The 14,581-nt window shown below is 43.2% G+C and overlaps 2 protein-coding genes across 2 annotated transcripts in view; one reads left to right on the forward strand and one right to left on the reverse strand.

The window, feature by feature from the left end:
- The window catches only part of Tox4 (TOX high mobility group box family member 4), a 15,374-nt gene extending 11,844 nt beyond the window's left edge, over window positions 1-3,530 (forward strand). Inside the window, exons 8-10 of the mRNA XM_021181945.2 lie at window positions 494-1,237; window positions 1,532-1,695; window positions 2,212-3,530. Coding sequence (XP_021037604.1) covers window positions 494-1,237; window positions 1,532-1,695; window positions 2,212-2,272 — 969 coding nt within the window. The 3' untranslated portion in view covers window positions 2,273-3,530. The remainder of the gene's footprint in view (window positions 1-493; window positions 1,238-1,531; window positions 1,696-2,211) is intronic.
- A 329-nt stretch (window positions 3,531-3,859) lies between these two features.
- On the reverse strand, window positions 3,860-13,961 carry Mettl3 (methyltransferase like 3). Its single transcript, XM_021181946.2, has 11 exons — window positions 13,706-13,961; window positions 9,168-9,385; window positions 8,685-9,089; window positions 7,635-7,810; window positions 6,860-7,076; window positions 6,462-6,649; window positions 6,099-6,137; window positions 5,831-5,939; window positions 5,679-5,744; window positions 5,247-5,359; window positions 3,860-4,112 (listed from the first exon to the last, which is right to left on the reverse strand). Exons 1-11 carry the CDS (start codon window positions 13,803-13,805, stop codon window positions 4,001-4,003), a joined length of 1,743 nt encoding a protein of 580 aa, XP_021037605.1. The 5' UTR covers window positions 13,806-13,961; the 3' UTR covers window positions 3,860-4,000.
- Between the last annotated feature and the right edge of the window lie 620 nt (window positions 13,962-14,581).

A 14,581-nucleotide genomic window follows, 5' to 3' on the forward strand; every position in this document is an offset into this window, starting at 1 on the left:
AAAAAAAAAAAAAAAGCACTGCTGTTTTTGGGAAGGATATTAATTCTGTACCCAATACTCAACATGTTGACTTAGGACTATCTGTAACTCTATTTCCTTAAGATCCAGTGACCTCTTATGACCTCCTGAAGCATACATATGGTGCACATATGTGCAGGTAAATACTACACATACCAGGACAGCCAGGGCAATACAGAGAAACCCTGTCTTGAACCTCCCCACCCAAAAAATACTACACATACACATACACATAAAAAATAAACCTGTATAACCTATTATTGTATAGTGTTAAATTTTAGAGCTTCCTCACCCAGTATTTCAATCATAAGCTCTGTAAATAAGTCTTTTAGTTTATCCACTACTTCCAGTGTTTACTTAAGAAAGTCCTTATCTTTCTATGACTTTTTTTTTTTTTTGCTGTAATGAAAATGAATGTGTGCTACAGTAGAGAGTAAATTACTTGTCGCCTTTTTGTTTTGGTCTTTGTTTTTAGGCTACTGTGGAAACAGTGGAATTAGATCCTGTGCCACAGTCACAGACTCCTTCCCCACCTCCTGTGACTACTGCTGACCCAGCATCTCCAGCACCAGCCTCAACGGAGTCTCCTGCTTTGCCCCCTTGCATCATAGTGAATTCCACGCTTTCATCTTACGTGGCAAACCAGGCGTCTTCTGGGCCTGGAGGTCAGCCCAATATTACCAAGTTGATTATTACCAAACAGATGTTGCCTTCTTCTATCACCATGTCCCAAGGAGGAATGGTTACTGTTATCCCAGCCACAGTGGTTACCTCCCGTGGGCTCCAGGTAGGCCAAACAAGTACAGCTACTATTCAGCCAAGCCAGCAGGCCCAGATTGTCACCCGGTCAGTGTTGCAGGCAGCAGCAGCTGCTGCTGCTTCCATGCAACTGCCTCCACCCCGACTACAGCCTCCTCCGTTGCAACAGATGCCTCAGCCCCCAACTCAACAGCAAGTCACCATTCTACAGCAACCCCCTCCACTTCAGGCCATGCAGCAACCTCCACCTCAGAAAGTTAGAATCAACTTACAGCAGCAGCCACCTCCTCTGCAGAGCAAGATTGTGCCTCCACCCACTCTGAAAATACAGACTACTGTGGTCCCTCCAACTGTAGAAAGCAGTCCTGAGCAGCCTATGAACAGCAGCCCCGAGGCCCACACAGTAGAGGCCACCTCTCCTGAGACAATCTGTGAAATGATCGCAGATGTAGTTCCTGAGGTAAAGCCTTTTTTTGTTGTTTGTTTTTTGAGATAGGGTCTTATGTTGGCCAGGACATATGGACTCACTATGTAGCCAAAGATAGCCTTGAACCTGATTCTCCTGCCTCTGCATGTCAGCTTCACTTTATAAAGTTATATTAAGAATTCATTCTGCTTCCTAGAGCTGTAAGCTTGGTTATAAATGAGAACAAGAAATCACCTTTCTCTGAAAATCCTTACGTAAGGGGTGTGGCAGATGTTCCGACTAGTTAGTAGCACTCTAATCCATCCTTGTATTGCTCCCTGTTCTAAGGTGGAGTCTCCTTCTCAGATGCATGTTGAATTGGTGAGTGGCTCCCCTGTGACACTGTCACCTCAGCCTCGATGTGTGAGGTCTGGTTGTGAGAACCCTCCTGTTATCAGTAAGGACTGGGACAACGAGTACTGCAGCAATGAGTGTGTGGTGAAGCACTGCAGGTGAGTTTAACAGTCCTTATAACTCAAGAGATAGTGAAGTGAAACTGTTGGGGAGCCTTGTACCCGTGTGGAGTGACCATGACCTTATTAGGCAGAGCCACTTGACATGTGTGGATGGGTGGGTGGGTGGGTATCTGATTAGAGATGCTCCTAGATGTTCAATTGCTTAGAGAGGAGGATGTAGCTCAACTGACAACTGCTTGCCTGGTACTGGTAAGGTCCTGATTTCAATTACCAGTGTTAAAGAAATTGGTGAGGGATAGGTAAGGGGGAAAGTAGCAGAGTAAATGCTACGTGTAGAGAAGAGTGAGTAGTAAGTGAAAACTTTGCCCTTCTACCAAAATGTCCCAGGGAATGACCTATATGAAAGGGCATATGTGTCCTCTACAAGGTGGATTGGCACAGTCTACCACATCTGACTTTTAGGCTACTTGATGACGTTAAACTTTGGAGGTGTAGGGAAATATTTGGGTATGGTTTTGCTATAATAAGTTTGTATGTATCTTTCTCTCTTAGGGATGTATTCTTGGCCTGGGTGGCCTCTAGAAATCCAAACTCTGTGGTGTTTGTGAAGTAGCCTTCGTCTTCTCCAAGCCTTGAAGAGTCATTTGCTGAACACGAGGCCAAAAGCCTGTTTTTTGTTTTGTTTTGTTGGTTTTTCGAGACAGGGTTTCTCTATGTAGCCCTGGCTGTCCTGGAACTCATTTTGTAGACCAGGCTGGCCTGGAACTCAGAAATCCACCTGCTCTGCCTCCCAAGTGCTGGGATTAAAGGCGTGCGCCACCACCGCCCAGCCAAAAGCCTGTTTTTTAAACACAAGCTGGGCTTCTGTAGTGCCTGACCTTTACCCATAGTCCTTCATGCCTCCATCTCCCTTCTTTCTTCAGCAGAGGCCAGACTATGTAGCAAATTCACTGTAATTTAGAATTGCTTTTTACTCTCAACTGTAAGCAAAATTACCAGCTTACTAAGCAAGCACAGGGAGGGTGCTGGGAGCAAATCACAGGGGTCATTAGAAGAAACATACCAGTAAAACTGTCAGACCACTTGCCTAGAATGTCACTGGGAGAGTGCTTCGCTTTGTTCTCGGCAGAAAAATCTCTGGGAGAAGAGAGGCTTAGGGCTTCAGCTCAGTGGTAAAGTGCACTGGGTTTAAATCCCAAGTGAAGGAGGAATGAAAATACTGATTTAAAATAAAATGTGTGATAACCCTTTAAAAGGGAACTATTATTAATATACACAGTGCTATTAGGAGGAAGGTTTGAAGGCCTGGGGTTATGGCTTAGCAATAAGCTCTGAGTTCAGACCCCAGGCTGGAAGATCAGGAGTTCAAGGTCATCCTTGGCCCACTAGTGAGTTTGAGAAGAACAGTCTAAGATGCATGAGGTAAATGTTTTACAGAACATGGTGGCCCGTGCCTTTAATCCTAATACTTTGGAAGTAGACGCAGGAAGATTTTTGAGTAAAGCCAATCTGAACTTACATCAGACTTTGTCTCAAAAAACAGACTGGGTGTGGTGGCACTCCCCTTTAATCCTAGAACTTGGGAGGCAAGAGGCAGGTTGGATCTCTGAGCTTGAAGTTAGCTAGGGTTACCTAGTGAGATCCCATCTTAAGGTTCCCCTCCCTGCCCCTGACAAAAACACACACATTCTGTTTGTCTCAGTCTTAGCACACTGGGCTAGAGGGGAAACGACATCATCATCCAGAAGTATCTTTTTCTCTACAAGTATTTCTTTACCTGACTTCTTGGTTCCCAGTGTTGCATGTAAGAAGCAGAACTCAATACCCCTAATAAGAGGTTTTACAAAGTAAAGAATCTGTGTTTGATGAAACATCTTTTAAATGTGCATTCATTTACATAATGCATAGGCCAATTTTTTATATTCTAAGCTCTAATTTTAATTGAAGGTACCTTGTTTTTCTTAGAAATTAGCTACAGACTAATAAACCAGCAAACGTACATAGAATAAGCACAAGTTTAGAGTACCATATGCATGGTAAAATTCAAATTAACTCTGTTTATAGCGTACTAATTGCTAAGCGCTATGAACCTGTGTAGTCTTTTCTAACATGTTAGGTAGCTAACATTCTTCTTTTACTTATAATGAATCACGCTAATTAAAGAGTAGCACAAGGACATACACTAAGTGGAAAGCCATAATTTCACTTCAGAAATTCCAATTATAATACAAACTTTTATTTATTTATATACATAGTAGGGGACACTATTGCATAAACAGTCCTCTTAAGGTGTGGCCTGTAGCCCATGGCTCTGAATGCTTAGCTTGGTAAGGAAGTGCTTCTATAAATTCTTAGGTTTAGAGATGATGCCGTCCGGATACCTTTGCTTAAACCTGGCAACCACATCTGGGTCTAGTAGGTGTATCCCATCCAGTTGGTTTCCAAGAGTAATCCTAAAACAAGGGGGAAAGAAGAGGCAAACCAAATATCCTGTAAGGGCTTAATACTTAAAATATCATCTCAGGCTGTCCTGGAACTCTCCATGTAGACCAGGCTAACCTTGAACTCAGAGATCTACTTGCCTCTGCCTCCCAAGTGCTAAGGCTAAAGGTGTGCTCTACTATGTCAACTATGTCCACGTCAATTTTTTGGTTTGGTTTTTTTTTTTTTTTTTTTTTTTTNTGTAAGTACACTGTAGCTGTCTTCAGACACACCAGAAGAGGGCATCAGATCTCATTACAGATGGTTGTGAGCCACCATGTGGTTGCTGGGATTTGAACTCTGGACCTTAGGAAGAGCAGTCGGATGCTCTTACCCACTGAGCCATCTCACCAGCCCTGGTTTGGTTTTCGAGACAGGGTTTCTCTGTATAGCCCTGGCTGTCCTGGAACTCACTTTGTAGACCAGGCTGGCCTCAAACTCAGAAATCCGCCTGCCTATGCCTCCTGAGTGCTAGGATTAAAGGTGTGTGCCACCACGCCTGGCCCTTTTAAAAAGATCATAGCAAATAATATGGCAGTGTCAATACAAAAACTGATTGGATTTTAATTTCTTTGGTGGTCCTAAGAGTTGAACCTAGGCACCTTACATATATACTCCTAACACTACCAGCCCCCTCCCCTTTTGAGACCTCTAAATAAATTAGATTCATTATGTAGCATTGGCAGGCCTTAAGCTTGCAATCTTCCTGCTTCAGTCTCATGCCCCAAGATCCAGCTGGATCTATCTAAGGATTAGTAATTGATGGTAGCCAGGCCTATTTCATTCACTCACTGCTAGTGAATAATCCTTGGATAATTAAAATGCTCACCATTGGAGTCAAACATTAAAACTGACAGATTAAATAAATACTTAGTAGCCACTAGGGGGCAGATTTAATATATCCCACAGAATAGCTGAAGATCCTTGGGCAGTTAATAGCTTTAAGAACAGCCCTTTGGGTTCTAATGAATGTTGTAGATTCTGGTAAAGCTTAAGCCATCTGTAGACTACCAGAATGTATACAACTCAGTGACATCTGTCTTTGGCCATAAAGGTTTTTTTTTGGGGGGGCGGGGGCAGGAGGTAGAGAGGCAAGAGCCTGTTACCAGTTGGGCTGCACATTGTGTGGTCGTCCAAATAACTCAATCTTGCGGGTGCCAGGGGACAGTCTCTCAATCATGCCATATATTTCATCTGGTTTATGACTGGTGGAACGAACCTAGAAAATAAAAACTCAAGCTACTTTAAGTTATTCAAGATTGCTTAATAGATAGAGAAATGGTTCACGTTATGAGCACTGGTTGCTTTTCCAGAGGACCTGGGTTCAACTCCCAAGACCTACAGCTCATGACACCCTCAAAAAGACATACATGCAGGCAAAATACTGATACACATGAAATAAAAATAAATTTTTAAAAAGTTACTCAAGATTGCAATTCTAGTCTGGTCTGTGTTATCCAAATGAGGAAAAAAAATGGAGACTGACAGGAGTATTGTATTGAAAGTTTGAAAGCTTTAGATGCACAGGGGACACATACCTCAGCTACAATCACATCACAATCCAGACCCTGGTTGAATCCTTGAGGATTTCCTTTGACACCAACCTGCTCATCACAGAGAACACTGTTACTTTACACAAGCACAGCTTCCAGTCTCTTAAGCAGCTCCTCCCCCTCCTCCTGTTACTCACCAAGCAGTGTTCCTTCCCATGGTTTAACCAGTGACCCGTCCTGCCCGTCCTAATGATGCGCTGCAGTTGATTAGTCTTCACCCAGATGATTTCATCCACCCGTTCATAACTGTGGAGCATAGGAGAGAACTTGAACTTTAACCAGCTTCACAGCTGAGGCACAGCACGAGACACAAAGGCAGATTGGCAGGAACACTGAGAGAAGGGACCATGCATCTCTTACAGTTCAAGTTACATTTCTCCTAAAAAAGGCAAAATTTCTACTTACCCCCAGAGGTTCAGACATTCTCTGCCCAATTCCATGGCCCTAAAAAGATGGAAGGGTTAAACAATTTATCTGCCCACGTTTTCATATTTTTTTCCTTCAAAATGTCACATGTTTTATAAATAACAGAAGCATTCATTGCCATTGGGGCAAGAGTAAAAAGAAAAGATGAAGCAGCAGCATCTAATCTGAAAGACCTCATTTTTCTAAAATCAGGAATCCCAAGTATTAGTGCTAAAAACATGAAACCCCTCAGAAGGGACAGGCATCCTAAGTGACATTTAATCGAATGCCTGAGAAACCCAGGACTTTACCCAGTTTTCACTCTGCTGTGTTTCCCATACCTACATATCTGGATTATATTACCTTCCTGTGACCCAGAGGAAAAGAAAGCCATCGTCCTGTAGCACTGGTATATTGAGCCTGCGCATCTCATCATCTGTTAACGTCCCGTACGGTAGCTCCATGTGAATATCCCAAGGTGGGTCAGCCATCACAACTGCAAATTTGCCCAAGATACTGACGTCCAGGTAGCGGATATCACAACAGATCCACTGCAGGAGGTAATATTTGGTCATCTTTCCTTCTTTCACAGATTTCACAGTCCCAAACCCTCTACCTCAAGCACTCCCATCCCATTGTGCTCCCATCAGTAAGCCAGATTGCTAAATTATTCCCTATTTTTCTACATATATGGATACCCCACTCAGTTTAAGTATATAGCTTAGAATAGGTTGTCCCAGGCTGTGAGGACACGTAGGTACCTGAGGTGGAAAGAGGCGATCTGCACTGGAGTCACCCCCAACACTCTGTGTAAGAGCAAGCTCCTGGCTTGGCATATGCTCCTTGCTGCCAGGACTCTCAGAATCAACACAAGCATCAATTTCATAGTGAACATATTTGCAGGTATCCATGTGGAAACATGTGTTAAGGAAAGAGCAGTCACCTAAAGACTCATCAGTGTGCTTATTGATAATTCGTCTGGGAAAATAAAAAAAAGGGAATCAGAATCAAGATGGTACTTCAGAAGTAGATCATACAATTCAAAATTTCTTGTTCTCCCCAATTTTCTGATTTGTTAAACTAAAGAACTTTCGTTCTCCTGACTAAAGACTTGATCTGGGGGCTGCGGCTTAGGCCTATAATCCTAGCATTGATAACTAGAGCCTGAAAATCAGAAAGCCCATCCTCAGTGTGCCCAGCCGGAGCTCTGAAACCTTGTCTCAAAGACAACAGAATACAGACTTTCTTCTCTTACTAAAGGGAAGGATATCGTCCAGGAAGGACTCCTTCCTTACTCCAGAGTAAACACCGGCCCTACGCCCAGGTTCCTGACTTCTCCTAGGACTATCTTCCTTCCAGACTTTAACTTTCATTGTTACTCAGACCCAGATGCTTGGCTAGAAAAATCTTCCTTTTACTTGCAAGTGAGCCTGTATTCCTTCTCATGCAGTAGCCATTCCAAAGGCAGGAAGAATATGCTGCAAAGGAACTGCTGCTCCTGCGGAACCCTCCCCACCTCATTCCCTCCCAAGAGACCTGAAGTGCAGCTTGCGACAAGGCCGATCAGCGTCACTGGCTTTCATGCACTCTTCCTTGGTCCCATAGTCACAAAATTCTTGCACCTGGGCCCGACCTCGAGAGCGAAACTTTTCAACAATGGACTGTTCCTTGGCTGTTGTGGTATTTAATAGCTCTAGGATCTCCTGACTGACCTGTGACAGAAGTAGCCTTGGTCTTAAGGGTTTGTAGATAAATTAGCCCTTAAACTGAGTGCCTCCATAAGTCTAATCACTTAATGTCTAATGAGGAATTATATGAATGAACAATGTAGCAGAGTTGTAATGGGCTCAGTCCTCCTCACAAGCATTTAGAATGTAATTCAAATGAGTCTGGTTTCTACAACTAAGCAGTAAGCTGATCTTACCTCCCTAAAAGAGTGTAACTTCTCCTCAAAACAGCTAATTTGGACTGATTAGATAACTAAGAAAGGCACTGTACTAGTCTTCTATTGCTTAGCTAGCTCACTCTACTCAATAGTTCTGTAAAGAACAACTCTGGTTATCATCATCAAAGACCAAACTAACTTTTTAAAACTAAACTAGAAATTGGGAACAAGTAAGAATTCAATATAGTTCACATCAGAACCAATGTACTGATAATTTCATCAACTTATATAACCTGGTCCAAATGAGTACTTATTTAAATTTCTGTTTTCTGAATCCTCTTTTGAGAATTCTTCCAGATTCTGTAAATAAGGACCTCCTCAATGGCATTATTGATATTTTAAGACTAGGCAGTTTCATCTGGGGAAGGAGGAGTGGAGAGGGGCCTACTATACATTGTAGCATGTTTAGCAAAAGTTTCAGCCCCTACCTTCCAGATCCTCTCTCTACTGAGTGCCAACAGCATACTGTGATAACACTGGACACAGAAACCACCAAACGTGGGGTGGAGGTAATGGTAGAAGAAATCGTCCCCATTGAGAAACACTGCTCTGCGTCTCAATTCTAAGAAATACTCCTTGTGCAAACAGTAGCAAATCAGAACTGTAACTAAGGAATGTGAGTGTGTTCGCACGGTCCCTACCTTCTTGCTCTGCTGTTCTTTCGTTGACTGTTGGTTCAAAAGACTTTCTATCTCCAGATCAACATCGGAGGCAGCGTGCTTCCTGGACTTCTTAGCCGGCTCCTTAGCTGGTTCTGATGCTGAAGAGGCCAGACCAGATGCTAAAGAGCTGGCAAAGGTGGTCACTGTAGTCAAATCCTGTTCTGCACGCCGTTTCTGCCCTGCGATGGTCCCTGCTACCTCTCCAAGACCTTTCTTTTCTGCCACAGCCCCCATCATGGCAGACAGCTTGGAGTGGTCAGCGTAAGTCACAAGAGTAGGATGTGCATCATCTTGGAGGAGACCTCGCTTTACCTCAATCAACTCCTGGGCAGCAAATTTCTGGAGAAGGCTTTCTACCCCATCTTGAGTGGCAGGTGCATCTGGCTAAAGAAAGGAGAAGATCATAAGACACCATAAACAAAAGCAAACTCGGGATAAATTCCAATTTCATCAGGTGATTACCGTAGAGATGGCAAGACGGATGGAAACAGCATCAGTGGGCAAGGTTAAGGCCAGATCTGAGAGGTGATGTAGCAACTTCTTCTCTAACTCAGGGTCTGTAGCTAGTTCAGGGACCACAGACGTTGTGCTGGGTTTAGGGCCACTAGAGGTAGGGGCAGTAGGCACGGGGCTATCACTACGGAAGGTTGGGGACAGTGCTGCTTCTGGGTTCCTTAAATCTACAAGGAAGAAAATAAAGTGGAAAGGGTCAGTACAGTCGGTGTTCACGTTCCTCGGGGTTCAACTGTCCAGCATTGCTAGCACACACATCTTTCACTTCAAGCAGGTTCTCTGACCAGCGTTAGCACTAAATCACCTTTCATTCACACGGCAGCATTTGCTGTTTTGCCAAAATAATCCTGGATTTTCCTGAGAACTACTCACCATTTCTTTGTTGGGGTAGCAATCTTTTCCTGATTCTCTGCCCTCACTGCTTCAAAGGAAGTAATGTAGCATGACACATTTACAGGGAGGTCTCTGCCACCCTTTCCTCCTCTCAAATGATACAATACATCCATACTTTAACTTACAATTTACAAAAAAAAAGAAAGTATTTTCAATAATCAAAACTGGGATCTCAGCACTTGGGAGGCAGAGGCAGGCGGATTTCTGAGTTCGAGGCCAGCCTGGTCTACAGTGTGAGTTCCAGGACAGCCAGGGCTACACACAGAGACACCCTGTCTCAAAACACCAAAAGAGAAAACAAAAAACAAAACAAAAACAAAAACCAATCAAACAAACAAACAAAAAACCTGGGATGTGATTATGTTTCCCAGGGATGGATCTGAAATGTTAATGAAACACCGCTATTGGCCATGGAGAATATGTTTCATACTTATAAACATCAGGCCCTTTGGAATACTTGGCCAAAGGCCTGATCACCAAATGATGGTCCCAGCATATTCCCACTATATGCTCTTACTCCACCACTGTACACCTGAAAGGTCATGGAAGCACAGTAAAGGTTTGGATGGTTTAAAATAACTGGCCTTAGCTAAAAGTATACAAAGAAATGTAAGTAATAATTGCTACATAGCACACTTACAACAGTGTAAGAGAAATACTTGCCTTTAGCAGGGCTGTGCTGGTGGACACTAGACTCTTGGAATTCAGAGATCCCTCAACTCTAATAAATGGGAACTAAAACAGGGGCATATACTAGGAGCAAATCCTGAACTTTCTTATTGAAGTTATAAATTTGAAGTACCAAAAATTTACTTTCAATGAGCAAATATGCACGATGATAAAAGCCACTGTAATGAGGAAACACGAGCTCTTTTCAAATAGGAATTCAGATTCTATCAACAAACGTTAAGTGTTAAAGCGTTTTCTTGACTCAAAGTATGCCAAAGGGGCTAATGTATAAGTTGTGAAAGCCAGGACTGTAAGCCTAGCTTCTTGGGAGGCTAAGGCAGGAAGGATCACAGAAGCTTTGAGCTAAATTCATGTCTAAGTCTAGACAGTTTAGCAAACCTATCTCAAAATAATACATTTAAAAAGGCAGCCGGGCATAGAGAAGTACATTGCCTTTTAGTCCCAGGTAAGCAGAGGCAGGCAGTTAGCTCTGAGTTTGAGGTCAGCTTGGTGTATATAGTAAGTTCCAGGCCAGCCAGAGTACATGGGGAGACATTTTCCCCTCCCCTTAAAAAAAAAAAAAAATTGGGATTTTTTTGATAGGGACTATAAAAGTATAGGTAGGTTTTTTTGTTTGTTGTTTGTTTTTTGTAGCTCTGGCTGTCCTGGAACTCACTATGTAGTCCAGAGGTCTGCCTCGCTTTGCCTCCCAAGTGCTGGAACTGAAGGCAGACACCACCACAACTATCCTAATATTGGTAAGTTGTAAGTCATATTATATCACTACTTTGTCATGGAGATGCCTGATTTTTCACAGGCTCTTACTATTTAGTCCAGGCTGGTCTGGAACCTACTATGTAACCCAGCACAGCCTCAAACTCTGCTGCCTTAGCCTCCCAAGTATTGAGATTACAGGTATGAACTATCATACCTGGCCTTGTTTGTCTGAGATAGGATCTACTTAGCCCATGCTAACCTAAAAATTTCTAACCTCCTGATGGGGTTATAGGCATGTAATGCCATGCCTAGCTTGTTAGGTAGATTTTGAAATGGTTTTAAGTCATATATTAACCATTTCCCCATTTATACTCAATTATGTGCCCAAGGCTGAAAAGATGGCTCAATGGTTAAAGTGCTTGCTGTTCTTACAGAGGACCTGGGGTTTGGTCCCCAGAACATATATGGTGGCTGACAACTATTTGTAATCCAGTTTCATGGGATCCAAAGACTTCTTCTGGCTTTGAAGGGTACTGGGCACACATGTGGGGCACATAATTACGTGAATGCAAAACACTTACATAAAAAACAAACAAGCAAAAAACAAACAAACTTGTGTGCCAAGCACTGTGTAATACAATCCTATTCCTACAAATGTTTATTTTGTTAATCAAAACTCCAGGCCTCTCCAGGCAATTCTTTTTTATTGTTGTTGTTTTGTTTTTCAAGACAAAGTTTCTCTGTATAGCCCCAGCCATCCTGAAACTTGCTCTGTAGACCAGGCTAGCCTTGACTCTGCCTCCTAAGTGCAAACTAAGATTTGTGTGTGTGCCACCACCACCCGACATGGCAATTCTTATTATACATTGATTTTGTAGGGTTTTTTTTGTCTAGCCCAATTTAATGAGCATACTTTGGGAAAGCTGTCCATGACCAAAACAAATGTAAGTAAATAAGTCTTAAATTCTTGAGTATTTTCCATGATTTCAAACTTCTAATTAAAGTCTCAGAAACATCCTTTTTAATGTAATCTAGCTGAAATTCTATGTGGAAACATAGACTACTTTTCAAGCTACAAATATAGTTAAAACTGGTATTTTATTGAAATATGCAATGATACCTAACACCAATTATGTTTAAACAAACTTTTTGCTATTAGGTTTATTTCAAACAAAACAAAGTATCTAACCGCTGTGCCTGTTATATTTTTTGATTAAAGTGTTACTGTTCTTCATTCCTGGTGTGTTTGAGATAGGGTCTTACTATGTAGCTCTGGCTATCCTGGAACTCACTATGTACACCATGCTGGCTTCGAACTCTCAAATCTTGGTTTCTAATTATTCCCTTTTCCTATGTTTTGTACTTTGTGTTTCATAATGCCCTATTATCTTTTTTAAATTATGTAATCTGATAAATCTTGTATTGGCTAATGCAGTTTCAAAATCAAGGCCAAATTTAACTGGCAACTCCAGTAGGATGGCCCCACTGAGCTTGCCCCATTTCTTAGTCATTGTAGGGACTGTGGACCCATTCATTTAGCAGCTTACATATATAATACTGTAGCTGTGACTCTTTCTTTCTTTTTCCCTTTTTTTTTTTTTTTTTTTTTTTTTTTTGGCTTTGTTGTTTTGTTTTGAGGCAGGGTCTCTCTAGGTAGTTCTGGCTGTCCTGGAACTCACTATGTATACCAGGCTGGCCTCAAACTCACAGATATCCCTCTTCTTTATGCCTGCAAAGTGCTGGGATTAAAAGCACGAGCCACCATGCTGGGGTTTTCTCCCTGCTTTTTCTTCTAGTTTTCTTTGATTCTCACATAGATTTTAAGCTCCTTTAAGGTAACAGCAGTGTCTTCTTTTTGCCGAAACCCACGAGTAGTGTAGATATGCAATAAATGTTTACAAATTACGGTGAGAAACTTCCCAGAGCATCCAGATCCAGAAATTGAGCACATGAACGGAATTTCACCAAGGTCTGCTGTTGTGAGTTGTGAATACTGCAAAGCACTGACAGGTTAGCCACACGTGGTATGGATTCGTATTCTCGCAGAGCTTTGCAACTGGTTTACCTTAAATAATTGAGCTTGTGCTGGAGAAGGATATTAGGGTAGTACTCTTAAGTTCCTTCAATTTTTCTAACTTTGTCATACAAGGGAGAGGGGGAAAACGTTTAAAGACCAAAACCAAGTGTTTTCAAATTCTTGCTACGTTTGTAAACACTTGCACTACTCACTCAGCAAGGTCCTAGTGAAGACCTTGTTGTGGCTGCTAAACCGTGCACTGGGGATATACAGAAGCAATCCTTGCTCCCCGCCCACATGGGAAAGAAAAGACAGTGACAAAGCAAACGTTACAACTAAGGTAAAACAGGCACAGAAGCAACAAAACGGGTTTTGCTGGCTCTCGGAATAGGGTACTGAGAGGCTTCACGGACGCAACGTTGCTTAGACAGGACTGGAATGGGACCCAAGGAGAGGAGTGGGGACCCATGCTGGTGTGGTGTTACGCTTGAAAAACCGACGCCCGGAAGGAGGCACTGCAAGCTTTCCCGCAGGTGGGCATGCGTTTCAGCTACTCGGGAATGATGGGGTAACCAACAATCGAGGAGTCCAATAAAGGGCTGCTCCGGAAAGGGCGCAGAGCCCGGGGCTGTCTTTCTCTCCAGGAGTCTCTCGCCCCGCCCAGGCCCGCCCCGACCACCCCGCACCTCACCCAAGTGCCCAGAGTCCTGCTTCCGTCGCCGCTGCAGTCTCTCGCGAAGCGAGTCCAGCTGTTTCTTATGAGCCTGGATAGAGCTCCACGTGTCCGACATCCTAGCTCCCAGCGCGGCCTCGGCTCGAATCAGGCGCGGCGGACTAGCACCTCCCCAGCCTAGAACGAAGATACATCTAATTCTCACGAGGACGCCCGAAGGCCAGCCGGATAAAGAGCCAAGATGAAAAGCCACTTCCGGTTGGCGAACCAGCCGGACGTAATCCTCACGGCAGTTCTCTCTCGTGCTTCCGGGAGCGCTGAGGCTGTGTTTGCCATGTTGGTAGCTGGCAGACCAGCCATGTTGATTCTTTAAGTCGTTAGTGACCACGCATTTAAAATAGCAGGACTAGAACAAGTGTGTGTGTTTGACGGGTGGGTGTATGCGTGGAGAGATGGATGGACGGGAAGGAGTGAACAGACTGTTAGTCTGGTTGATTGTATATTCTGGTCCTTGTACATGCGATCAAGCACTGTATCATAGATTTCTGCCCTTAAGGCCCCAGATTTTCTAAGTTAAATATTATCTTGTTTCTTTCTTTCTTTTTATACAAAGTGTGTGAAAGGAGAGTGGAGTTTCACTATGTGGTTCTGCAATTCACAATCCTCCTGCCTCAATATCCGAGTTCTGGGAATTCAGGCATATTCTAAGACAAACATCTTAATTAGGGAACCATCTTTTTCAGCGTGAGGGAGCACTCTTTAAAAATGTTCAGGATGAGCTGGAGAGATGGCTCGGCAGGTAAGAGCACTTACTGCTCTCCCAGGGGTCCTGAGTTCAATTCCCAGCAACCACATGGTTACTCATATCCATCTGTAATTGGGATCCGTTGCCCT

This window comes from Mus caroli, chromosome 14 (genome assembly GCF_900094665.2).
Source record: "Mus caroli chromosome 14, CAROLI_EIJ_v1.1, whole genome shotgun sequence".
In the NCBI taxonomy this organism is placed as follows: domain Eukaryota; kingdom Metazoa; phylum Chordata; class Mammalia; order Rodentia; family Muridae; genus Mus; species Mus caroli.